The sequence below is a fragment of the Sinocyclocheilus anshuiensis genome, unplaced genomic scaffold (genome assembly GCF_001515605.1).
Source record: "Sinocyclocheilus anshuiensis isolate Anshui unplaced genomic scaffold, SAMN03320099.WGS_v1.1 scaffold256, whole genome shotgun sequence".
Lineage (NCBI taxonomy): Eukaryota > Metazoa > Chordata > Actinopteri > Cypriniformes > Cyprinidae > Sinocyclocheilus > Sinocyclocheilus anshuiensis.
The window spans coordinates 626,459-654,038 of NW_015558587.1; the positions used below are offsets into that span (position 1 = coordinate 626,459).

The 27,580-nt window shown below is 41.0% G+C and overlaps 1 protein-coding gene across 5 annotated transcripts in view; it reads right to left on the bottom strand.

The window, feature by feature from the left end:
* zfhx3b (zinc finger homeobox 3b) overlaps positions 1-27,580 on the bottom strand; it is a 238,114-nt gene that overhangs the window by 19,455 nt on the left and 191,079 nt on the right. For all 5 annotated transcript variants that reach the window (XM_016475618.1, XM_016475619.1, XM_016475621.1 and 2 more), the window contains one exon: positions 7,390-7,497. In XM_016475618.1, coding sequence (XP_016331104.1) covers positions 7,390-7,497 — 108 coding nt within the window. The remainder of the gene's footprint in view (positions 1-7,389; positions 7,498-27,580) is intronic.

The following is a 27,580-nucleotide window of genomic DNA, read 5'->3' on the forward strand; positions in this document are numbered from 1 at the left end:
CCAAATATTAGCCCACACAAATAATCTCAAAATTGCAAAATATCAACCTAATGTGTATTTATAACATAACTGATATTCAGTACGTGTCTAAATGTGATTTTCTCTCCCAGAAACACAGTGTTACAGTAAAACAATTTTCTGGAGGTATTTTCTTGATTTTAAAGCCACACGGTTTTTAATAGCCAGGAGTGGGAACTATTTCAGCCTGCCTGTGTGCAATTCTCGCCCCCTGTGCCTTTTTTCAAAACCATCCTAATGCAGTATCTGTACATCTGACCTCAATTCTACCATTCAGCAGTAGACCGCGCTTGCAGCAAAACCCACAGAGACAGCGACAACGCCCCAACATTCATCTGACATCACAAAAGCCAAAGGAGAAGCAGTGAAAAAAGTCTTAAAAGTCAATTAGGTGATTATTTATTCATGGGCCTTTTCCGTAAGCAGGAGGTCTTTGTTCTGGAGTGTCCCGTAAGTGAATTGGACTTTGGCACCTTCTCTCAACCCCTGAAGCTGAGAAGCATTCCTCAGCCAGCCAGAGAAGGCTGTCAGTGCTGAGTGCTAAGCCTCTAAATCAGAGATGTGAAGCACTTCTAGCGAAGGGAGGCACCACAGAAGTATATGACTGACACAAGCATGGCAGCAGTAATGCAACAAGTCATGCGCCACTGAAAATGTCCACAAATGTAAGCACAGCTGCCATCATATCATTACCCAGGTGTCCTTGGGAAGTCATCTCCTACGAGACTAACTGGACACTGAAAGTGGGCGGACAGGGAAGGATCAGAAAAATGATTTCTCCTGGCATATGGAGTACAGCATGTGCATTTGCAAAAACCTAACAGAGTTCTGGAGATGTGCTCCCAAGAAGGCATTGGAAACGCCAAGTGGTCAGTTAGTCTTTACCTTATCCAGCCCACCTCACCACTTTGCAACACAAGCATCAACATATGGTGGTTAGATCAGTTTGGTCCAAAGGTGATCAACAAGCATGGTCCTTCAGGGTAACTAGCTGGTTAGGCTAGTTAAGAAACATGGACAACAGCATCCCATGCTTCTCTTTTCAGGAGGTCAAACCTATTCCATCGTTCTCTCGTCTGTCCTGCTTTTGTCCCCAGACATTCTCTCTCCGCTCCTCATGACAGTTCTCCTCCCAGTCCCTCTGCTATTTAACCATTAATACGAAGGAGCGGTACAACTCCCCAGTGTTATAAGTCATTCACTTTTACCATGGCTAACAATAACTGAATATTATCTTTTTCTGCTCATTCCCTCCCCCTTTCATCCCTCCTCTTTTTAATCTGCAGGCCGCGTCGGTGCCCTGAGCAACAAAAGGCTATATTCCATTTTACCTCATATTTCTCAGGTAATTACTCTGCATCAATTAATTTCAAATAAAGAAAATTACAACCAAAGCCTAACACCAACGCCACTCCATATTGCGGCTTATCATATAACAGTTCCCTTGGTGTATAACCCACTATTAAATGAAAGGACCACCTCCACGGCTCTGCAAAGGAAGTGCCCATATAACCCCACAGGCGTGACTGCTACAAAGACAAATTTAAAATGAAGAAATTAAAAGGAGATATCAATTAGTGGACATGTTATTAATCTTCCGATGGCTAGGCGGGAGCTAACGCTGCAATCACCTTTAGAGGACATACACGCACTGACACACATACATGCAACTCTCTCTCTCTCTTAGGACGGCATGCCAATTAGAATACAGGGAGTAAAACTCATAAACACAGGTCTCTGTGAGTGCTGGCTCACAAACAAGGACAATTTATAGCCTATTAGTCCGCAAGACAAAAATAATTTTAATTTAAGGGATGACAAGCTTTTAAAGGACACGATATGAATATGCAAACGCGTCTGTGCTTTTAAAACGGCTCTGATCGATGCTTCGTTTCAGAGAGAGGGTGTTAGGAAGAACTTCAGTGACATGCTTTTCAGATTGTTTCACTACCCGGTAAATTCATTAAAACACCCTCAGGATGATGCAATGAATATGGCATCATAAAAATCATGACATTTTTCATCTGTATATGTACCATTTCTTCAGCGATAAAGCCTGACAAGCCTGACAGCTACGGTTGCATTTACTAAGATTATAACACACCGTGGTTAGAGCTCCTGCCTATTCACATCAACTCCTGTAAAATCTATTGATGGACATCAAGGCCATGAAATAACGCTGGAGATGGAAACAGATCCGCTTGTAATACACTTGCTCTGCATACAGGGGGTGCTAATGTTCACCTTGCAGTCGGAGGACAATTATTTTGCTGTCCTTCTCAATGCTGTCTCTCCTGTCAGTGTCTCACACACACATACACACACACACACACACACACATACATACACACACCGTCCCCTGTGTATCCAATCACTGACATTCATATATTTAAGTAAATATATAAGGCAAAAGAGATGGAACCAATTTGGAAAGCTGCTGCTGCCGTGTCAGATAGCGTCTGACCTGCATCAGATTATTCTCCCTCCCTCGCTATAACCCCAGTAATTTGAAAGTTGGGGCTTGAAAGGAATCATTCATAAACCTGCCGAGGACCGCAGACCCCCCTGCCTGTAAACCGCCTCCTCCCCACCTATATTTATGTTAAACATCTCAAATCATATTGTGGTTGCTTCTCCAGTCCTTAAGTGAATTAACAATCCCGCTCCACATTGGCACGTATCTTCCACGTTCTCAGTCCATCCGTTATGCACTCTATCCTTATTTTCTGCCACACATCTACTGAACCTCTCTTTCTTTAGTAACGCCCGATCACCCCATTGCACTAATGTTAACCCAATGGATGGAGGCTGAGCTTTATATTTCATATACTTCTGGAAGGCTTATACTAACCTAATCAAGGTAACCTGTGTTGACATGCCTAAATCATTCCCATCCAGCACTAAATGACTTGTTCAAAAGAGACCCATCAGATCCCCACGGCTTGACTATGGCTTGGTACTAACACGCTCAACCTGAGAGTCATCTGCAAAGCACGTTTCAACACTCTGTGTTCGCATGACTAGGATGAGAGGGAAAAACTTCAACAACACTAATGACAGGCCCTAATAACAGCCAGCGCAGACAGGGTGACTCAAATCCGCTCGGATGCGTGCCTTGAAATAACAGGTTAGCCAGAGGAGTCCAGCGGCTCACCGTTGATGCATTCTCAGACAATCTCCAGCCAAAACAAGAGCGCCTCTGTTTACTAAAAGCATTCCAGCGTTTCCCAGGCAGAGTTCAGAAAGCCTCTCGTCTCACGCCGCTCTGTCCGTCAATCATGAAAGCTAGTTCTAAACACGATTAGAAAAAGAATATAAAAGAGCTTCCATTAAAGCAGCACCAGTATCTTAGATCACAACACTGCCAGGTTTCACTCTTCCACCCCCGTCACTCCTTCCTCCCCTCTCCACCTCTCCTCAGACATCAAACGGCACCCTAGACCTGGCTTCCTAATGCACGCTATTTTTAACTAAGCGTTCCTAATAAGCTGCTGGGAAGCCTGTAAATTTTTCATATGCAAGCACATCTTTCCTTTGTGAAAACACAGAAACACACTTATTTGGTGATTAGCTACTGACAGGGGGAGGAAAGGAATTGAATATTCTTGTATGGAATCGCATGCCTTTCAGAAAAAGACGCAGGACTCTTAATGCGCAGAGTCGTCTTCTTCGGCACCACAGGTAACGGCTGAATTATTAATCAAGCAGCTCATTTTAATGCTTTTTAAAGTGCTTTATTTTGATGTGTTAAAATATACTTTTAGCCATTTTCAGGCAAGCGATGCATATCATTATTTCTCCCCATCAAAGCCGAGTGGCACTCGCTCAAAGTGCACAAACAACTCAGCCTCATTTAAAATGAAAGTTGAAAAAAAATCAAAAGACGTTTTAAAAGATTTGCCTTCAAATGCTCCAATTAACTTTTTTTTTTTGCTGTAGTTTCGGGATTTAAAAAATAATGATAATAATAATAAAATGTGGAACATGCAAAAGACTAAAATTGCTATCATGAAGATATAAAGTTGCATCCTGTCGCCTGTGAGGCACAGCTGGAGTGAAAACACTTGTTCCAGACAGGTGCATGCGCTGACTGCTTCCTCCTTGCAATCAAACGGCTTCCATACATTGGCACCAATTGAACTCCACGTGAATGGAACTTCAAACGCGAGATGGCGAGCAAGAATGGACACCGAACATTCAGACCGGCGCGCACCTGTCGAAGGACATGACTAATGCTCAAGGTCCAAACCACACACGCATGCATAAGTACTGATGTGTTTCCCAACGTTTTTTTTGTTTTATACAGCCAGCACCACCGGTAAGTATACCTTCATTGTGACCAAACCATAAGTGCTTTCCTATTAAACCATATTACACTAGATATCATTTACTAATATTATTATTAGTCACCTAAAAAATAAAATCAACCAGGTAGTACATATATTCTTCTAAATCTGGCATCCAAACAAATCTATTATTATTATAAACACATTATTATTATGGTAATTTTGTTTCCTTAAAAATGACTGAAAAGGCATGAGAATAATCATGAATATTTCTTAACTGCTTAAAATTATTTATTTATTAACATTTATTAAAAATATATTTTTTATTTTTTGCTGCTTTAAAAAATTTAAAAACATTTTGTTTTCAAAATTATCACCCTCTGCACTTTATTTCATGTATGGGTTTGTAACTATTTTGTAAGAAATTTTTGATTTCAGCAAAACACATTAGAGGTAGTCTTGATTGGGGTTTGAAAGAACACAGTTCAATTTGAATTAAATTACATAAGGTTTTTCATATTCATATTTTATCATTTGTATTCCTTTTTTGGTTATACGTTACAATACGGTTTAATTTGTTAACATTAGTTAATTACGTTAGTATTAGTGAACTAACAATGAAAAATAATTCTAAAACGTATTAATTATATGTTAATCATTTAATTGTTTAAGAGACCTGAGCTGATGTGAACCAACAATAAACACCTGCATTTTTTAATAACTAACATAAAGATTGATAAATACTGTAATTAATGTATTACTTATTGTTAATTTTAGTTAGTGCATTAACTAATTTTAGTTAACATTAACTAATGAGACCTAACGGGAAGAGTTATGCCATTTTAAAATGGTACATATCATGCACAGGTACATATGACTGTAGTAACAAACAATAGGCCAGTTGACTCTCTCACACACAAGCGCATGCACACACCAGCTCATAACGCAGCACGTGCTGCAGGCCCTCGCAGCTTTCCGAACACATCAGCGCCACAGCAACGCACCACTGATCTCCACTCCACCTCCACAGGCCTCTCTCTCCTCTGCACTCCAATCCACTCCACTCCAACACCCCGAGCAGCCCCCCTCCTCTTAAACCACACCTCTCTATGAAACCTGACACCTGCACCTGCCACAACCGCCCCCATCCCCGCCTGCAAAATACTCCTATCTGACAGCATTCTTCAGAGGTGTATGTGTGTGTGAGGCAAAGAACACGGTCACATGTGTTTAGACACATGGCCACGCTGTAACTCTGTAAGCAGGCCCTGACTTGTGTTTTTGTCACTTGACCAGATTCGCCGTAATCAGGGATAATTTTTCCTGGGAATTCCAACTAAATCCTCAGGGGTGAGAAATGGAACATCTTAAATTAAGCTTGATTCTTGGAAATATTTGAGCTTCTTAAAAGTGCACTGACATATTTGTGGTAAAACTTCACCTTATTTAATAAGCCACAACACTAAAGCTGTGGAATATAAAGGTTTCTCAGTGTCTATGTGTAAAAGAAACCCCTAAAATCTAACAGCCCCCTGTTATATTGGACCCCTTGTATAGTGAATTGAAAGATAGGGCTTACCTGTCCCTTTGGTGAGCTCCCTCTCCCCCCCACACTCTCTGTCTTTGGTTTGGTCCTCCTGATCTGGTGAGAAATAAAGCATATTAAATTAAGCTTGATTCTTGGAAAAAATGTAGCTTCTTAAAGAGCACTGAAATATTTGTGGTAAAACATCACCTTATTTAATAAGCCACAACACTGGAGCTGTGGAATATAAAGGATTCTCAGTGTGAAAAAGAAACCCCTAAAATCTAACAGCCCCCTGTTAAACTGGACCCCCTGTCTAGTAAATTGGAAAGATAGGGCTTACCTGTCCCTTTGGTGAGCTCCCTCTCCCCCCCACTCTCTCTGTCTTTGGTTTGGTCCTCCTGATCTGTGGTGGTCTCACTGGCAGCCTCCACATCCTCACTCAGCTCTCCTGAAGGGGGAGGAGAGGATGGGATATGTAAATCAGCACTCCATCAGAATTGGTGGAAGCACTTAAAGGGACGGTAGCATTTTTTTTTCTATAGGAGCGCACAACAATTACATTCTCTGACAAGTATTTACAAGGTTACGAGACAAAGCAACTGATTCTCTCTCCCACCACACATGCTGGACCATACAATTACATAAAATACAACAGCACAATAAATAACTAAATAAATAATAAAAAACAATATATATATATATATATATATATATATATACATGTGGTAGAGACATACACACATTTTCCACAGTGGCTCCGAGCATGCAGACAGGAAAAATAATTGTGCGAGTTTCAAGAGAGAGGAGAGTTTCTGCGCGTCGCTCTCTCTAGTACCTCTCCCAACGTTCATAATTACAGTCCCTTGCTGCAGTTTGCTGCCGGGCCTGCTCACCAATATCGGGCTAAGTTCATTTTTAAAACCCAAGGTAATGCAAAGCAAAAAAAAAAAAACTCAGCTCGCTATTCATTTTATTTTGCCAAGTCAAATGCAGAAATCCCCTGTAACCATCTTAAAAGCCACCTGCTCAATATATTAGGCCATTTAAAGACAGCGAACCCCCAACAATGGATCTCCAATAATGCCATGTGTAAGTAACAGAGAGAAGATCCTGAAAAACAGATAATAAAATGGGCATCAATCCTTTTTATTCCCACCTCGTGCCCCCTGAGCACCCCCTTTCCCGGGCTGAGCTTGTTTAAAAGTACCATGGCTAGCACACACAAACATTGATTTTGCAACAGTAAAGTCTGTGGCAGTCAATAAGCCTTATCAGTTATTACACAACAGGGATAATTTTTCCTGGGAATTCCAACTAAATCCTCAGGGGTGAGAAATGGAACATCTTAAATTAAGCTTGATTCTTGGAAATATTTGAGCTTCTTAAAAGTGCACTGACATATTTGTGGTAAAACTTCACCTTATTTAATAAGCCACAACACTAAAGCTGTGGAATATAAAGGTTTCTCAGTGTCTATGTGTAAAAGAAACCCCTAAAATCTAACAGCCCCCTGTTATATTGGACCCCTTGTATAGTGAATTGAAAGATAGGGCTTACCTGTCCCTTTGGTGAGCTCCCTCTCCCCCCCACACTCTCTGTCTTTGGTTTGGTCCTCCTGATCTGTGGTGGTCTCACTGGCAGCCTCCACATCCTCACTCAGCTCTCCTGAAGGGGGAGGAGAGGATGGGGCAATAACACGTCAGATGAACAAATGCAAAAACAGGCAAATTATTCAATAATAACAGGAGTGCAGGTTTGAACGAGGAGGTAGATAAACAGAACTGTTGTTAATTTCATCTCAGCCTTATTTTTTTTTTCTAAAAACAACCAGAAAAGCTTCGCAAAACAAAAAACTATCAGGTGGGTTATTGACATATCGACAGGACAACAACGGCTGCTGAAATATCCTGTTCAAATATTCATCTGCACGCTCAAAGATCGCTATTCCACGACAATATTCGAACACTTAACTTAAAACAGCTTTTATTTTCCAATAACGTTTCAGTCACTTTAGAAGCCCGCCTGGGACGCGACTTGAATCCAGACCAGCCGCTTCCAAAAGCCGCCCCGCAATCCATTAAAGTTTATTCTCATCAGTGTTCGGTTTCTAGAACTGTTAAACTACAACCTCAATCTATCATTCTTCAAAAACGCTTTTTTGGTCTCTGCATGAACATGGAGCGGCGTATTTAATAAACGCCTCCGCCATAACTCTCTCACTGCGGGTAATACATCAACATCTCTAAACATTTCCATCTCCTTGACTTAATGTGCTACAACAAACCATTTGTGTGTGAGTGTGTGTGTGTGTATCTAGAGCAGTTAAAGCCATTTACATCTGATGGTCTTGTGTGGATTGCTATGTGTAATTCTGCATTTTGTTGCACTGTTTTATTTATTGATGCACCGAGAGGAAACACGACTGGGGCAGACCGTTTGCCTAAGCCTACAATCGCTGTGGTTTCCGCTGTGGCATTCTGGGAGAAAGTAATTACACAAGAACACACTGGTATACAGAGTCTTCCGTACACTGCAAGGTTATAAAACTACATGCGCTAATTCACAAGAGTTGTTTTTCAGCATAACGGCAATAACACGTCAGATGAACAAATGCAAAAACAGGCAAATTATTCAATAATAACAGGAGTGCAGGTTTGAACGAGGAGGTAGATAAACAGAACTGTTGTTAATTTCATCTCAGCCTTATTTTTTTTTTCTAAAAACAACCAGAAAAGCTTCGCAAAGCAAAAAAAAACTGTGATTTGCTCAGTGCTTTTTGCATTTGCACCTGTGTTCAGTGTAGATGAAGCACCTAGCGCTTGATCGCAGTATGGATTATGCACTTAGGCCATATTACCCAGGGCCCACACTGATTCTGTGTTTAAATGACGGCACGTAAAAATGGAATAACCAGCTATACATACAACATTTCATTCTTTCACAAATGTGCCTGTTTCTGTTATGTTTCCCAGGCAACGAGCAATTTCCGTTCTCCATAACCCAACATTACCCAACAGCGTTGGGCTGAGAAATAGGCTGGAAAGGCAAAAGAAAAAAATGAAAGCAACATGCACTGCCGTCTAGATAAATCCACCTTTGCCAGGCTGGGAATTACAATATGATATAGAGTCAGAAGCAGCCAGATTACAAAATAATCCCCAGGTAGATTTTACACCTCTGGAAGAGCCGCCAGTGTGTCTAATTCCTGCTCTAGCACACTTCCTTCTCTTAATGGAGAGTCGCTTCACGCAACAGCTGCCACCCCGAAATCATCTCTCACCCTTTTCTCATCAACATCTCACTCCTCGACTGTACACCCAACCCCCTCCAGTGGTACGCAGATAGGTAGACATTTAATTCCACCCATGGCCATGTGTCTAAGAGGCAAATGAATGTGCCTATTCCTCATCTCCGCCACCACCGCAGTACACAATGATTAAACCCGGGCCAGCCATAATTAATGAAAGGTCACAAGTGGCCTTAGAGTAGGCTGCAAATGAAAGAACCCACCCAAATGTAGTCATAGATCTGGCCTGGAAATAGATTAAGAGGAAGCACTCGCAGCAATGGCGAGAGGCCATTTGCTAACCCAAATCCTAAAAATGTAAAGGACAATACCCTGAAGGTTGGGCTTTCTAATTAATCGTCCTCATTAACCCGTCCTCGTACAGTGATATTAAACTTTTGCCTTAATCTAATCACGCCAACCGAATAAGCCCACCGCAGCGCCTAAAATTGCAAAGCACGTCTGTTCTCAGAGGAAGCGCAATCCCACATTTCAGCAAAGCCAGATGTGGAGGGATACAGAAAATGGACTTTAATTTTGTACGTGCGGACCGGGAAATGCATGATAACGTGTGAGAAAACTGCAGATGAAACGTTCAAACCCGTACCAGTGTGCAGTATCTCATACTGACCTATAGGTGTCACCCTATACAAGCAAGGAAGAGAAATTGGCAAGACACACACACAAAGCAGATGAAGGCAGAGAGAGGTTAGAAAGGCACAGACAAATATATACAGAACGCGGACTGGGAAATATGTGGAGATGACAAAAGCAGATGCTAGACAGGAAGTCCGCGCCAAGCGATGAGACTCAGAAGACTGCGCGATTACCTTCAGATGAGGCCGAGCTGCCTTCCCCCGTTTCCCCAGAAGAACGGTGATTACACACATACTAATCATACCGACAGGCACAAACCGCCAAATAAATAATACATGGTAACCACTGCTCCATCCAGCCTCTCCTACCCAGACCGAAGGGCCGGTGTACACGTTCATAACACAAACCGAGCATCTAGCTCGACAGAAATCAGCCTGGTGCTCTTGAAAACACGTTGAGGAACCATACCTGAGAAGCTCTTGGGATCCTCTGTAGGTTTAGCATTGGCTCTGGCCTGCCTCGCCTCACCCTTCCTCCAGCCGGAGCGCAGTGGAGCGGTGTGAGTCGGTCTCTCTGTGAGCGGCTGCTCTTTCTCATTACTCTCATTAGGATTACCGAAGCACTGGTTATCATTTTAACCAGGTGTCACAGCGCACATCACTGTAAATCTGTGGGGCCATATTTCCCCCTCTTCTTTTTTCCCCCATCTACCTCCTTCTCCCTCTCATTTTGCCCCACAACAGACAGCTTCCTTGTCTTTAACGCTGCACTGTTGGATAAAAAAAGCAATCTTATTTCACACCTCACGGACTCTACCTCTCTCTCCCTTGCTTGTCCTGTTTTTTTTTCTTTTCTGCGAGATCCCCCTCTGGCCCCCCGCCATCCGCTCCTGCACCCCTTCCCTATATCAAAGCTGTCCTGACTTCGGAGCGCACGGTGTAAAATGAAAGTGACAGAAGGGTTCGGCGGGACAATGGGACATAGACTCCATGCTGGGGGCTTTCACGCTTTGTCCGCTCCTCATATCAGAACTTCTCCGGCCTCGTCCGTGCCCCTCCCACCCAAAACAGGACCCCCCTCTAAACCACAACACACAAAAAAACACTGCCTCCATCCCAGACCAGCCGCACGATCTGAAGACACCATCACTGCATAGGCGAAAACCCTCCTGCCTCTGTCCACCAAATGCACTATAATGTGTGAGGAATAATTGATGATTGACCGCTGAATTTTTTACAAATTAAAAGCATATCAACGTGGCGGTCCAGAATCAAATCTGCTTAAACCACAGTTACCACATGTATGTCTATGCAAGGTCTATATTTTTCAGGTTTTTATCCTTAAATGCTCTTGATTTGATTCACTTCTGAAGAATCGTGTTTAAAACATTTTAAGACAAGTTTACTACACTTTGAAAAATAATGATTCCAAAAAGGGGGTTTTGCAGCAGTGCCATGAAAGAAGCATTTTTGGTTCCTCATAGAGCTTTCAATTTTTTTTCTTAGTATGAAGAACATTTAATAATCTGAAAAAAATCTCCACTATAAGGAAACTTTGGTCCAATATAAAGGTTCCGTAGATCTTAAGAGGTTCTTCGTGGAACCAATAATTGCAAATAAATTTCCTAGATCAAAAAGAAAGTTGCGGAGCGAATGTGAAACTGTAAAGCGGTCAAGACTAAAAGCTATTTAACGTTGTTAAGTTATAGAAAACTAATCAACACCTTGGAATGTCTGTTAACCAATCAGAATCAAGAATAAACTCCAAGTAAACACTCAAAAATACCTTCCAGTCACAGCCACTTCATTAGTCTACTACATTATTTTGCTGTGGGAAAACATAACCATGTAATCATAAAACAATTTCCTAACAAAATATTTAAGCTATTCCCCAAAACTGCTTTTGAAGCAAAACCCACTCAAAACAATGCACGCTGGGTAAACCCCTCCATCACCATAAACACAGAGCGTGAGTCAGGCAAATGTCAGCGAGACCGACATAGTGCACATGGTGACCACACTCCCAAACAACAGCAACACCCTCCCTCTCACGCACACCCCAAAACACCAGGACAAGCTCGTCTTTATCACTCTCACACACTCTCAAACATACACACACTCACCTCCAGCACGAAAAAAGAAAAGCTAAGTACCTCTTTGGTTTTAAGGGCCATGGCTCCGTATCGGAGCGGGGTTGAGTTATGTGCTAGATTCCTGACCTGCCTTCCAGAAGCCATGGCGTTCGCTCAGCACTGGCCCTGTCGTGACCCCCAAATCTAAATGTGAATGAATACTTTGTGTCTCCATGGGGCTGTGCGCCAGAGGGGGAGGCGCAGGAGGAGGAAGAGGAGGAGGGTGGGCTAGCTAACAGCTAGCAAACTTTAAACAGCAAAGTTGATCACAAACAGAAGGAAAAGCTCACACTGCCTTAGAACAAGAGCTTTGTGCCACCCCTCCCCCGTCTTTCTCCATCTCGCACCCGACTCTCCATACACCCTCCGAGTTGACCCCACACGCCCTCTGTGCAACACTTAATTTGATCCCCCAAGCCTTTCAAAATCACTGGCCATTTTGGTGGACGGCTCACCTACTGACGCGGTCTGCAGCGGAAGGAGACGGCTAATCAGGGGAAATCGAATTTACACTGGCACTGTCAAATCCTCCTCTTCTAAACAGACATCATTTCGTTTCAATACCTGACGTGACATAGCATCACAAGCATGACATTTCCAATAGTGTCTGATCTGCGCCTGTCATCATGAGGAAATGACTTGAAAGTGACACATCACACCGCTCGCACAAAATTACAGTGAAATATGTAAATAAACCGAAGGCAGGTTTACCGTTAGGGGCTGTTCGCACAGGACGCACGTCTGCATTTTGTCCAAGCTATTTTTTAATTGCTTGTCTATGTACATGTGTCAGTTGAACACCAATCCAATACTAATCTCTATGCATTTGTATAGGGTTAATTTTGTCATGGTTTATGGCTGGTTAAGAACTAAAAAAAAAATCATTTATAATTCAGACTCACAATCAACAATTCACTCACAATCACTTATCTATTGCTTTATAATATAATATAATATAATATAATATAATATAATATAATATAATATAATATAATATAATATAATATAATATAATATAATATAATATAATATAATATAATATAATATAATATAATATAATATAATATAATATAATATAATATAATATAATATAATATAATATAATATAATATAATATAATATAATATAATATAATATAATATAATATAATATAATATAATATAATATAATATAATATAACAGTTACCATTCATTAACATTAGTTAACTAACAATGACAAAAAAAACTTCTAAAGCATGTATTAATCTTAATGTTAATTTCAACATTTACTACATTATTAAAATCAAAAGTTTTATCTGTTAGTATTATTTAACGGACACAAGCTAACAATGAACAGTCATGTTTGTATTTTCTAATGTTAAGAAAGATAAATAAGAAATACTGTAACAAATGTATTGCTCATTGTTAGTTAATGCATTAACTAACATTAACTAATCAGACCTTACTGTAAAGTGTTACCATATTAAAAATATAAATTTTTATGACTTTTGATATTTTTTCGTGACCATTTTAAGTCTGATTTATAAAGATTTTAAAAATCCAAATTTGAACCAAGTATACATATTTAGATTGATAAAATACAATCAAAACATTAATAAATACAACTATTGTGGCAATATTATATTCCAGTCAGGGCTTCAAATGATAACACCACAGGGATCTTTGGTCTCCACAGTGTATGTGATTTCAGGTTTTAATATCCTTGTGGGGACATTTGTGCACACAAACACACGCAGGAGCCATTAGGCAGTGTTTGACAGTGGTCTCTCAAACACAAAACACATTAATAGCAGAGTAGTGCGCTGTGCTTTTTTCTGCCCTGCACTCTGTGAGGTTGAAAGGGCCGTGTGGACGTTGCTCTCTTGTGCCTGGAGACATTTTTCTGCACAAAGGAGAGGACGAGCTGTCAGAGTGTTCCCCAATGGCCACAGCGCACACTACTGGCTTACTACTCTCGTTCTAACATAACATACCTTTTCCCTCTTCATCTTTCTCTCATACTACACTGCTTTCTGTTATTTTGAGACAAGAGGAAAAGGAGGAGGAAAGTCAAGAAGGGCAATCACATACAGTCTGATATATTCACCAGTGGCTCGGAAAATGTGATGGTACAGCTGTGACAGCCGAGCAGATACCCCCCTCCCATTAAGGGCAGGGGCTCGACGGTGCTCTGAATATGTATAACCCGGAAAAAAAGGTATTGATTTTTCATTTGGTAAAAAGGGACATAAAAATCATATAACCTCAAACTGTCATAGCTCTTCTGTTCATAGCTCATCTCTCCTCATGAACGGCACTGGCCACAAACTCCATTTAATTACCAGGTGGAGTGTTTGCACACACACTGTACGATTGCATATGTAATGGCTTTAAATGTGATATTCGACTTGATCGGTCATATTTGATATGGAAATTCATGTTTGAATGTGAACACGGTGCTAATCCACAAACAGTGAAAAAAAAAAAAAAACACAATGCAGTTGTCATTATATTACATTTCCCTATTGTGAAAACACAATACACTCACTGCTTTTCATATTCCATGCAAATGTTCTTTATTAAGGTGGATGCTATGCATCAACCAACACGCTCTGCTTCCTACCAGGAAAAGTTTGAGCTTGGACGTGTAGAGTACCAGCAAGGTTTGTCTAATGTTTGTGTAAGCCAGAGCCAGTCCATTAACAGCTACTTATCTGTTTACGTCTCTCTTTAGACTGCTCTGCCTGGTACAGTGGGACGCCTGAGAAAGATCTCCGCCTGTCGATATATTGAGCGTAGCATTTGCATATCTTTGTAGTGCATCCATCTGCCTGTGGATCACTCTGCAGAGGTATTAGCTCAGAAAATCAATGCGGTCTGAACGTACGCACGTATGTATGTAGCGCCCACCTTGGCGCGCGGTCGTTACGGCATACGCATGTTGCCGCTCACGGCTCCTGTGTGGATAATGCAACACGAGTTTGTGTGCATCAAAAAACAGACATTAAGAAAACACAAACTCAATCTTGGCGGCATCCCACCATAGGTGGGCTCCGTAGGCATCGAGGCGTTCTGGAGGAAACGTGTGTCCTGCAATTGAAGACCCTGTGTAGCACCACCCGCTTGTTTATGTCAGCGGACCAGGAGATAAAACAGAATTTTTAAGGCTTATGAATACCAGATTACTTAATTTTATTTGAGAAATATAAGAGCGGGGTTTATATTGATGTGTTTGAGCCCTGGGAATCCACTGCACCCTCGCAGCTGTGAGAGGTGTGATTTCAATGCTGTTTTTGTTTTCTCGCTTTTGCGAAACGCAATGGTGAATCACTTAGTACGCATGCATAGACACGTTCTGAAGTGCAGTGAGTTGCTGGGCAATATTATAAGGAGAAGAGCTTCCCGTGCATGGCGTTCATAAGTAGAGTTATGTTTTGAATAGCATACTAGCATGTTACTTTTAGTTTTTATGCAGTACTTATGCATTATTTGTACGGTGGATGGTATGCTAAGTTTTTAGCCATGGAATACCATAGTTGTTATTTGATAAAGCATGCAACAGTTCATACTGAACAGAATACTATATCCCTACTATACTTGACCATTAATTTCCATTGAGGTAAATGAACTGGAAGGAATATCCACCATAATTTTATTTAACTCCTTCTTGACTATTTACTTAATCTGACACTCAAGTTGGTTTTTGTACACAGATTTTTTACACAGAAAATAATTAATATTGCTATTTTTCCAGAAATGTCCAATGACAATATTGTAGCATTATACTGCTTTAAATACTATTTGTGAAAAAGCAGTACTGTTAAGTATACAGTAAACAGTACACCAGTATTCCATTTGGAACACAGCCAGGCAGAAGAAGCAGCAGATGTAGTATCAAAGACTATAGAATACCCAAGACGTGTCACTCGTATAGTTTTGAATGGGGAAAAATGCAACTCTCAATATGGCCGCTCAATCGCAGGAAGCCCTGCCTTGTGAATTAAAGAGCCAATCGCTAATCGGTAATGTCAGCGCATCACTGCAGCTGCCGTTAGAAGTCCCGGTTGCTATAGAAACAGTCAGCATTCTGAGATGTGCGCTTAGGACTGCGCATGCGCACCGGCTGCTCTAGCCCAAAAAAATAGACTTTTTATAACGCTATTTGAGCAAAAGAAACAACAGTTATGACACTGTTGTTGTCAGATTTCTTCAGTGATTTCAAATGTGAAATTTAATTGTAAGTTTAGTGAACAGTTTTGGAGAATTTCATGTTTCCCCATTCAAAGAGATAGGAGCTGCACTTGCATGCCCGAGAAGCGTTTCAAAGATGGCCGCCGAGTGACGTCACTTGTCTTAAAGGGACTTTGGTAGTATGCAGTATGTGTACTGTGGATGGTATGCTAATTTGGTCACACTTTATTTTAAGGTCCAATTCTCGCCATTAACAAACCATTAACTAAGATTTTGCCTCAATAAACTCCTAATTAGCTGCTTATTAATAGTTAGTAAGATAGTTGTTAAGTAGAATATGTAAGCACATATTCTGCTCATGCAGAATATGTGCTTTGTAAGCACTAATAAACAGCCAATATATTAATAATAGGCATGCTAATAATCAAGTAGTTAATAGTGAGAATCGGTCCCTATACTGAAGTGTTACTGCTAATTTCTTGGCCATGGAATATTCTGGTCAGTATGCAACAGTTCATACTAAGCAGAATACTGTATCCTCTTATCTAACCATTCATTTCCAGTGAGACAAATGAACAGGAAATAATATCCACCCTGACTTTTTTTACTCCTTCTTGACTAAGTATATAATCAGATAGACAAGCTGTTTTGTGTACACTTGAATTAAAAAAATTGTCATGCGATAACATTGCAGCATTTTTGAAAAATAGCAGGCAGAATACTGTGCAGCATGCAGTAAACAGTACACCAGTATTCCAGCTTCCCCCTGCACACACACACCGGATCGCTGTAGTTCCACCCCCGGTGGCAGCTAATAGCAATCCGCTACAGAAATCCAATTGTTACGTCGTGCAGGCACTTAAAACAAGCTCAGTACCGCCACCAGTTATTGAAAAAAAAGGAAATACGGTTCACCCGTCCCACTTTCAGGCCATTTTCTAATACAAATCAAACACTTGCTGCTCCCTTCCTCCATTTGTCTTTCTTTCTGGGCCTCTTTGCATAACCCATCCATTACGTTCACATGAAATATGAAAAGGCAATATCCTCTCTGTGTTTGTACTGAAGCGTAATGCGATTGTGTTGTCATTTATAGGAAATAATCACAAACCTCTCTTTCATTTTCCAGTTCAAATAACCATGAAAAATTAGCCCGCAATGTCAGGAGGGACAACAAAGGAAAGCGCGCAGAGTATCGCTTCACCACTGCGCTTGACATTTTCTCCTTAATAGGAAAATGTCTGGTTGTTTCTATCTTTCTTTTTTCGTTACAAATAAAGCCTTTTCTCTTTCTTAATTAAAAAGTTCTGCACTTTGATCTGGAGAATCTCGCCTTGCTCACTCTCTTTAGTGACAAAGAGGCTTTCGGGTCGACCCAGTGTGAAGTAATTGAGCAGGGGGGTCATCCCGAACCCCCGTTATTCGCCCTCCGCCGCAGCCGCACACACAACCTCCCTCTGTAGTAGCTACAAGACGGCATCTAATGGCCACTAGCGAGGACCGTCGTCGCCATACTGGGGTCTGGATCTCTGCGCCTAGCGTCCCGCAGCCGGGATAAATAATTCAGCAGCCATCAGATGCAACCACCAGCCTGGCCTCTGGTCTCAGATCAGCTGATGGTCACATATAGAGGACCTTTAACAAACCCAGCAGATCTCAGATCAGCGGTGAACCGCTGCTCTTTTCATGTCGCAAGACGCCCAGACACTGCGGGGCTGCACTGTCTCGAATGTGCCTATTTACAGTGAGAAACAAACTAGTGGTAATTGGATTGCTATCCGTGAAAGCTCCATAATGACGCTTAATAGACATGCATTGTTTTTCTGCAGTAATTATGCACAACATGATCGGCCCCATCTCCATTTTCTGATGTAATTACTATAGATATGTTTATCCGGCTGACAATTAATATTTGCGCTTGTGTGTTTTTTGCATGAGTATATGCCCTAGAATATGTATGCAATCTGACAGCTCAAGTAAAACGTTGTACTTCAGAGCTCATGCCAAATGAAAGGAAACGCTCATTTTTTCATAATTAAAGTCGCACTACATTCTCATTACAGGGTTGCAGAGCACATTTTTATCTAGGAAATGATGTGGTGAAAAGTGCAAATAGCAAAATGAAAATTTACAGTGCTTAAGAGAATCTAGGACTCTTTCCGTAACAGACACAATGTGTATGTTAAAAATAGCAAGCTGCAAACTACATTAGGCAAATATCAGGCCAGCCTAGGGTCCTTAAAGGGGCCATTCACGGAAGGCTTGATTGAAAATACTAAAAAATAAAACCAATGAAATATGAAATAAAACAGCAGAATTACTGCAGTATCATTAACCAGACGATTGTTTTGATTTCAATACACACAGCAGTCAAAATTAATCAAATGTACTGGTGGGCGAAGATCATTTTTGTCACATCGAGACAAATGAGGTGCCCAAGGAAGCGGAATGCGAACATGACATAACGCTGCTCAAAAGTATCTCTCCTTCCTCTTGTCAGTTTATTTATTTATTATTTCTGTGATTGCAAATTTACATATTTCTAAAGGAGGATTATAGTTTGTGATGCATATAATGAGATTTCCCCTCAAAAAGCTAATGAAAAAAGACTCATCTTATGCAATTAGCTGGGGCTTATTTATTCTCCTCCTGTAATGTATTAATTCATTATCGTATAATTCGGGCATTATTTATTTATTTGATTATGTGCACACCTTAAAGCCTTAATTACAATGGAAACTGGGGAGGTCAAGGAAGAGAGGCGACGGACCAACTCAGCTATCAGTCGATCTAGTTATCCATTTAATCTCGAGAGTATATCCATCCAATCTCTTATCAGCAGCCTCTAATCTCAGTCTAATCAGTTTACCAATTTGCTATATGGCGACTGGCTCACTGGAAAGAAAGGACTTGAAAACATTCTTTGAAAAAGATTTGGCACTGACGACGCCAAAATTTCTGTCTTTTCCATCATTTCCTTTCCACTCTCCCCTCGCTCTGTCTATCTTTACTTCAGCCCTAATGACGGGCAGAGGCAACAGCTCCACGGTCAGTTTGGTTGTATTCAGCTCCACTAGCGTGGGTCACATATGTCAAGTGAGCACACTTCATTTCTTTTTGATTTTCTCTCGCACACCGTTTATGCTTTTAACTACAGCCACACAGCACCCGGGACTTCATTTTAAGCCGAGCCCTGGGACTGTCCGTGCTTTTACAGATATTCACAGTTGTAATTTTCTTCCAGAGTGTCTCTGTTTTGCCTTCCGGGCCTCCAAGGCCACTTCCTCCCACAGCTGAAAGTGCAGACCTTCACCCCTGAATGTACATATTACTCGGCTTCATTCAGAACAAGACTTTAGCTAGCCATGAGATTTCGGCTTCGTCTGACACGTGTCTCGAGCCAGTCTGTACGGACAATGGCACGCGGTGCGGTGTGAAGTTTGAGCGCTGTGTTGTGACGGGCTCCTGGAGAGGGGAACAGAAATGATTATAGTCACTCCTGTTACTCAGCGAGTTATCTTTGGCTCAGGGACAGAGAAGGATGATGGTGAATGATCGCACCAATCTATCTCGAACATGCATCAACTGCCTTAAAATAACAGGGAGTAAAAACACCCTCTTACCCGTATTTTATTTACTTATATATATATATATATATATTGGTTTAGAGGACACACAAGTATCAGGAAGTTGTTGTTTTTTCTTTAACAAGCATTATTTGTAATCAGCCTCAGTTTTGCCCTCAACAGGGTTGAAGATAAACTTTTTTCCACATCTAACAAAATGGAAGGTAAATTGTAAAAAAAAAACATGATGTTGGTGACGTAAAGTTCAAGTATGTGTGGTTTATGTGGCTATAAGGAGAACCAATAAAAAACAGTGGCTGATGGGCTCATCTGCCAAGCGAGCTAAATATTCTTATTAATTTATGCAGTGTGAGAGGAATGCTTGGCCATGCAATTATTATTACTTTCCAACTTTCAGAGGAAACTGTATGGCTAATGGTCTCAGGATCAACTCAGCAGCATTTTGTGGAATGAAAGGTTAGCCTCTCCCTGTGTGTGTATTTGTGTGTGTGTGTCTCTGTGTCTTCTTTGTGCTGACTTTGCAGAGCGAGAGAGAAAGAGAGCCTGCTTGTCACTGGTGTCTCTTGGGCAAGCATGGGATTAACTATTATTCTGCTCCTTTGAGACCACCATTGCACCTAAATTGGTTCTAAGGTTTTCCACCAATCCCTCCACCAAATTCTGCAATCGCGGGCCAGCGCTGCAACTTCCTGCTTTTATTTACAGAGCTCCTGTTATTGCTGTTTTTATTGTTGCTGTTGATATCGTCCCCGCTGTGTAGGCTTGGAGCGGAAGACTTCTCTTTCTAATTAGCCAGAGGTCTGTCTCATTGAAATGAGGGAGCAGGTAGCTCACATTAATTATTCATCCCACAGGTAAACATTGGGGCGGCCATGCCTGATGAGTGGACTGAAAAGATGAGCTGGGTGAAGTCACTAACTAATACAGGCCTCTCCCCCGGGGGCTGCCGAGAGGAAAATAAACAGAGTGCATTAGATGCTGAAGAATCCTTTGCACTTTTTTAGTTGAAACAAAACAACGCCGCTTCTAATACCACTAGGAGCAATGAGGTATTAGAACGGGACAGTTGCCTAAGCGCGAGTTTCACGGCGGGCCGACTTAGGCTTAGGCTGCCTCCGCTTTCAAATTAAGCCCAAATTGCACATTCATTCTGTTTCCCTTTATCCAGAACCAGATACAAGCGGAAGCCTCATCCCAGATCCTCTTTTTTGTGCTTTTTATTCTTGTCCCTCTCTGTCTGAGCTCCAGTAAAAACAGCCTCGCATGGCTCCAGCCAGGATTGGCGGCCTCATGAGAAAGCTGTGATAAGAATTCATTTCTCCCAATTATGTGCTCTTGTCCACTGCTTCAGTTCATCAGTTCAGTGCAGCCAAGTCAATGAAAGGACTTGTAATGAAGCAATCAGATGCAGCCTGGCTCCCAGGGCCCCGGCTTCGGCTCCAGGCTTCCCAAGCAGGCCAGGCCGTCCAGTGGGGGGAGTTGGTTCTCGCGCAGACCGTCTGTGGGTTTATAACAACCGTGAGAGCAAGATCTTCCTTGTAAAAATGGGAGAAGGTCAGTCAGGTCTCAGTTCTGGCCTCTCTCAGGTGGTAAAGATTGCGAGTGTCCTCAAAGGGATAGCTCACCCAAAAATAATAAAATGACATCCTTAATTACTCACCCTCATGTTGTTCCAAACCCGTAAGACCTTCGTTCATCTTCGGAACACAAATTAAGATATTTCTGATGAAGAGAGCTTTCTGACTCTCCCATAGACAGCAAGGGTACTACCACGATCAATGCACAGAAACGTAGTAAGAACATCATTAACATAGTCCATGTGACATCAGTGGTTCAACCGTACTTTTATGAAGCTACAAGAATACTTTTTGTGAGAAAAGAAAACTAAAATAACTTTATTCAACAATTTTTATACTCCGCATCACCCTAGGGTGCCATTTTGGAGAGTATCACGACACATGCGCGTGTTCTCCTTTAAATGTAAACAAGGCATGTTCAACGTCAGCTGCATCACATGCATTCGTCGTTTACGTGCAGGAAAATCATGCGCATGCATCGTGATACTCTCCAAAATGGTGACATGGAGGAAAAGAATGGTTGCATAAAGTTATTTTAGTTTTCTTTTCGCACAAAAAGTATTCTCGTAGCTTCATACAATTACGGTTGAACCACTGATGTCACATGGACCATTTTAACGATTCCCTCGTCAAAAGGTCGGCCTAGTCAGAAGAGCCCTCTGTATGTATTCTGGTTTCTAGCTATGGCTCGGGTCCCTCATTTAATATTAACCTTAGAAAACGTTCACCCATTTTAAACTCCACTAGGCAAAAATCATTATCGTTTGCAAAAATAATGGCAAAAAGTTGTGTCTTAGTGGCTAAACTGCACAATGAATGGATTGCAGGGCCATCACCTGTGGCAGTGTGTTGTGTTAGAAAGGTTTAGAGAAGAAACTATATCCAGCCAAACTTTCTCTTTCTTCTTTTCATAGCTAACTCTCACCCTCTCCCTCTCTCATTTATTTGCCCTCTCCCCTCTCAACCTCTTCTGCTCTGTCCCCGTCCAACATGTGGAAAGCATTACAGGGAATCAGGGAGAGGAATGCATGTGTTGAATCATAATCTGGACCTTAAAGTGCTGGATTCTGTTTTCCTTTGTCTCGTAATGCTGTGAATGTTCTACCAAAATTAAAACGAGGCCCGTTTGATCCGTCTCATATCATGCTCTACTCCTCAAAAGGGAGAGGAAGTCAAGGTTACCCTGTGATAGACAGATGTACTCATACTTTGCTTTCTGTTGGTTCACGGTTCAACTGCAGGGCAGAAATCAAGGTCAGTGTGTCCTCCTAAAACAACACTTAGTGCTGTTCAGCTGGGTTTTGGGGCCATAACAAGTGTAACACTTTAAATAAAGCAACAAAGACAGTCTTTTCCTTCAAAGTCACCATTTTGTGGCAGTGTGTTGTGTTAGAAAGGTTTAGAGAAGAAACTATATCCAGCCAAACTTTCTCTTTCTTCTTTTCATAGCTAACTCTCACCCTCTCCCTCTCTCATTTATTTGCCCTCTCCCCTCTCAACCTCTTCTGCTCTGTCCCCGTCCAACATGTGGAAAGCATTACAGGGAATCAGGGAGAGGAATGCATGTGTTGAATCATAATCTGGACCTTAAAGTGCTGGATTCTGTTTTCCTTTGTCTCGTAATGCTGTGAATGTTCTACCAAAATTAAAACGAGGCCCGTTTGATCCGTCTCATATCATGCTCTACTCCTCAAAAGGGAGAGGAAGTCAAGGTTACCCTGTGATAGACAGATGTACTCATACTTTGCTTTCTGTTGGTTCACGGTTCAACTGCAGGGCAGAAATCAAGGTCAGTGTGTCCTCCTAAAACAACACTTAGTGCTGTTCAGCTGGGTTTTGGGGCCATAACAAGTGTAACACTTTAAATAAAGCAACAAAGACAGTCTTTTCCTTCAAAGTCACCATTTGCAATGCATTTTACTTCCATAATGTGATGCATTTACGAGTGACAACATACTTAGCATGAAAAACAAATGTGAAAAGTGGTCAAAAAAAGAATAAATATTGATAATTTCAGCTGACCGAGCTTTGAAATCCTTCCACTCTAAAATGGAATTAGGAACTAACAAAGACTGGTACTAAATCATACTGAAATCTACAGAAAAAAAGAACTCTGGCAATGGCATTAAATGTTTGGCCTCAAGAACTCGTCTCTCATACCTCCTTTTTTCTCTCCATCCCTCCATAGCAGCCTGTTCTAGGTTTGGAAGCCGAAACCTTGGTTGGATTCCACCTGACAAGAGCGGCTCTACAAGCGCCAGTCATTAACCTCCGGAGCAGGCAGCTGCCATGTGATGTAGTGTGCTCACCCAGCTGCAGAAGGGCCCTATTGATCCTGCGCATACTTGGTGCCTTCCTGGATGTTTATAATCAATATGCAAATAGCCTGCGGCATTGATTCAATATTAATTTTCAATTAGAGTATCCTCCGGGGGTCTGCTAGGGTCAATACACAACCATTCAGAGTGCAGGCTTGAGCAAGTTGCAAGAATTGATATTCCTCCACCACCGAGACACCTTACTTACTGTTTATTTTGTCTGCCCCGCTGTAAGCACCAATTAGGAGTATAGGTTTCAGTCTAAGAGATGGATGGAGCACCCGCCTTTCTTGTTCCTATCTCTCCTGCTCCCTTTCGAATGCTGCTTTTTACTATTTTCAGTCAATCCAGTAGGAAAATCAGATCTCTTTAATATCTGAATAGTTTCTCCTAGACACTAATGAGAATAAATAGAGAGCAAATGGAGATGTTTGCTCGAGTTTACTGCACGCCTTTTTTTAAAGCAGTGGTTTCCAACCATTTTGACTTGAAGGTCCAACACAACTAATTCCCTGCGTAAGCTTTCAGATGTATTAGTGAATGTACAATTTCATACTGTATCTTTGTGATCTGCTGGCAGCCTGGCAAGAGTCCCCACTTCCTGTCCCCAGACACTACACAAAACATGCAAAACATAACACATTTTACACCCATCACATAATCTCTCACGCAAAAACAAATACATAATTAAGGATGACCTCCATAATTTATGAATCACAATGAGACATACACACTACCCGTCGCCATGCCAGCTCTCACATTCACTTAAAGTGCATAAATTCATTACAAGCCGAGATCTCTGTACCTTATTTACCCCTAAAAGGTTCATAGTATTACATTAAGGGTATATATTACAACTCTAAAGTAATAATATGGACCTATTAGGGTCTTACCCCTAAAGGTATCATTTTTGTACTTTTTTTCTTGACAAAGTATGTACTGGAATGCCATAAATACCACTGTTAATAAATATGGTAGTCATACAGTACTATGGTTTACATTAAAGTAAGAATGTACGCTAGGGCTTTGCAAATAATCAAATTCGATTATTATGCGCATCTCGTCAGTAAAGCCGGTTCTGTGATTAGTAATAAATCTCCATCACCTGCTTCACCTGCCACTTAAAGTGCATAAATTCATTACAAGCCCATGGGAGGCAGAACCATAATGGCAAATAAAGCACGATTACCATCACTTCTGTGAGCTGTCCTCTCTTTCCAAATTCAGATTCCTTTCCTGTCCCCTTTTCTCTGTAAGATTTATAATGTCCCACCTTATCTACAATATCTATTCCTGTAGTAATAACCTTTTCTTGGATTAAAAGAAGAAAAAGAAGAAGAAAAAAACGTACTTTTGCTACATCAGTCAAGAAGGGCAGGGGGGAGGGGAAGGAAAAATGTCCTTTGTTAAAATGGTGTAGCCTGATAAGTGAAGTAATGGATTCCAGGCAGGACTGGTCCTGCCCTTCAATGTGAAAACCGTGATATTGTGTAGCTTGTCAGTGAACTATGGCTACACAATATCACATTCATTATCGTCGATGTATCGCCTGTGATTATGAACGCGATATTGCGGGTGTCTATCAGAGGCCCTTTGATTGAGTGCTCGGGATTGTCACTCTGTCTACACAGCTGCGGTGAAAAAAAAAAGAGAGGGGGAAAGAGAGGTTGCTGGCAAAATACCTCCACAATAGGCAGGTGAGCGATGATGTCATAGGAGAGGAACGAGATTCACGTTCAGCCCTGTAACCCGATATCTGTGCGTAAGAAACACACGTCTCTTTTAAAGCAGAACTCTGCAACGTGAACATTTACTAGGGCTGATATCAGACTTCAGCAATGTGTCATCACATGACACTGATCATGCGTGTAGTTGTAGGACTTGTTTTAAAATTGTTAATTGTGTGGAAGTGAGTATGAGTTGATGTTATCAAATTTCTACTTTTACCACAGTTCATGTTTCATATTTATGTGTTCATATTTTTAGATGTACATGGTTTAGACACTACAATGATGGTGATATCGTGGTTATTTTTTTTAGGCACCATGGATCTAAAATTTCCTGCACTGCTGCTGAATCTACAGTACCACGGTAAAAAAAATGGTAATAACCCTTCTATAAGTAATAAAACTTCAATATAAGTTTTCAGTCTGAACAGAATGTGATGTGATAAATTGGCTTTTGTACTGCAAAACAACACAAAGACAATAAATAGACAATACGTCTTTACTGGTTTCATGCCAAAAAAGTTTCACAAACAAATGACTCTTATGAGCCAGATGAATTAGCTGATTTAACATCAGATAATTAAAAAATGTGACCCTGCCTGTGAAAACCCAGCTAAAGTCATTTTTTGTGATTTACTGTTTTCTACATAAAATCATCCTTCATAAAGATGTAAAGAACATTATGTGAAAATAACTTTTATATCTTTAATATTGACTGAGTAAGGCCATGTTTTTTATAAGGGTGATCTGCAAGTCGGCTGAGAACAGGGCAGCGAGCAATAGGAAAAGAGATAAAATGGACAAGACCTCTTTCGGCTCTTACCAGCAAATGCAGTAGCTGCTCTAATTGGTTTAGGGCTAACATTAATTACCACATTGCTCATTAATGGATGAAGCCTTTATTGGTTCCATTGATCAGCAGGACTTGTTAGCCATCATCCTAAGCAATGGTGGATGTAACAAGCTTACATATTGGCATATCAATTAATGCAATCAATTCCTGCCGAGCAGCTGCCATTCCTCCCTCCCTGGGCCCGGCACTCGCTCCTTCTCATCCCCATCATTCCTTCGGACAGGCCAGACAACAGCCTGATGTCATCCAGGAATTAACCGAGAGATTCCTTCATTTCTGCTTAAGAGGAAGTGCTGGCTTGCTTGGCTTAGACAGGAAGCAGAAGTACAGAGAGAGACAGGACAGACGCAGGTGGATATATATAGGTAAATAAAAGAGCAAGTTGGCCATCCCAAACTAGTGTTATTCCACAAGTCAGTCAGTCTAATTTAGCCTTAGTGCCAAAAACAGACAGTCAAAAGGACCTACACAATAGGAACATAAATTTTGTCTTTTTAAATTTATTTTTTTGCAGTTTCTTCTTGTCTATTTTTGCTGGTTTAAGCTGACTGAGTTTTTTTAATTTAAATTAATGATTATCTTTATTAATGATTTAATTATCAGTAAATACATTCAAATTCTGATGATTCATTTTCTGCCACCAGTGTAGTGCTTCTAGAAAACACAGGCAGACACGGCGACATCTGGGCAGACAGACGGCACTAAAAATGGAAATAGCAATGGGAAATTCTAACCACCATTTCAAGACTTGTTGGAATGTTCAGTAGGATTACCTATAACCTTTACAATGTCAAGAGGCACATCTGAGTGAGATCATCCTCACCGCTGTTAAACGTGCTACATTCAGTCGTAGAGCCGCTCCTTTCCAAACTTCCCTCTTTCTTTTTCTAATTGAGATCAATGCTGCTTTTTAAGACACATTGATTAGCACTTAAAATCCTTTCTCTATCACCGAGGGTTCTACAGGGAAAGCAGATGTTAAATATTACAGCAGCATGTTGGACTAAAACACCATGTTCTTGGAAAAAAACAAGGGTAGAGGACAAAGGAAAAACAGCCCATGATAGGCGGACATGCATCACGACAAAATGGATGGATTTAATGGCAGGTGTGCAGCACTTCATTTGCCTAATAACAAATCATTTGAATGGCGAGAACACAGAGCGTTATATCACCTGCAAAGGACCTTTTTCAGGACAAAACTTTGCCGGTATTGCAATGGCAATTGCACATGACACCTCGGAAGCAGAGCTTAAATACCTGAGCTAGAAATACCATGTGTCTAAACAATGCAGAAATAATGATGGCAGGACAAAGCTGATTGGCTAATGAAACTTCAAGATTGCTCAACCCTTCACCAGCGACTATTCTCAGCTGTGAAAAATATCATTAATAAATGTCCATAATATGTCCTTAATGTCATTAAGTTCATTTTATAGCCCTCCAAAAATACACACTTATGCACACACTATATATATATATATATATATTTTTTTTTTTTT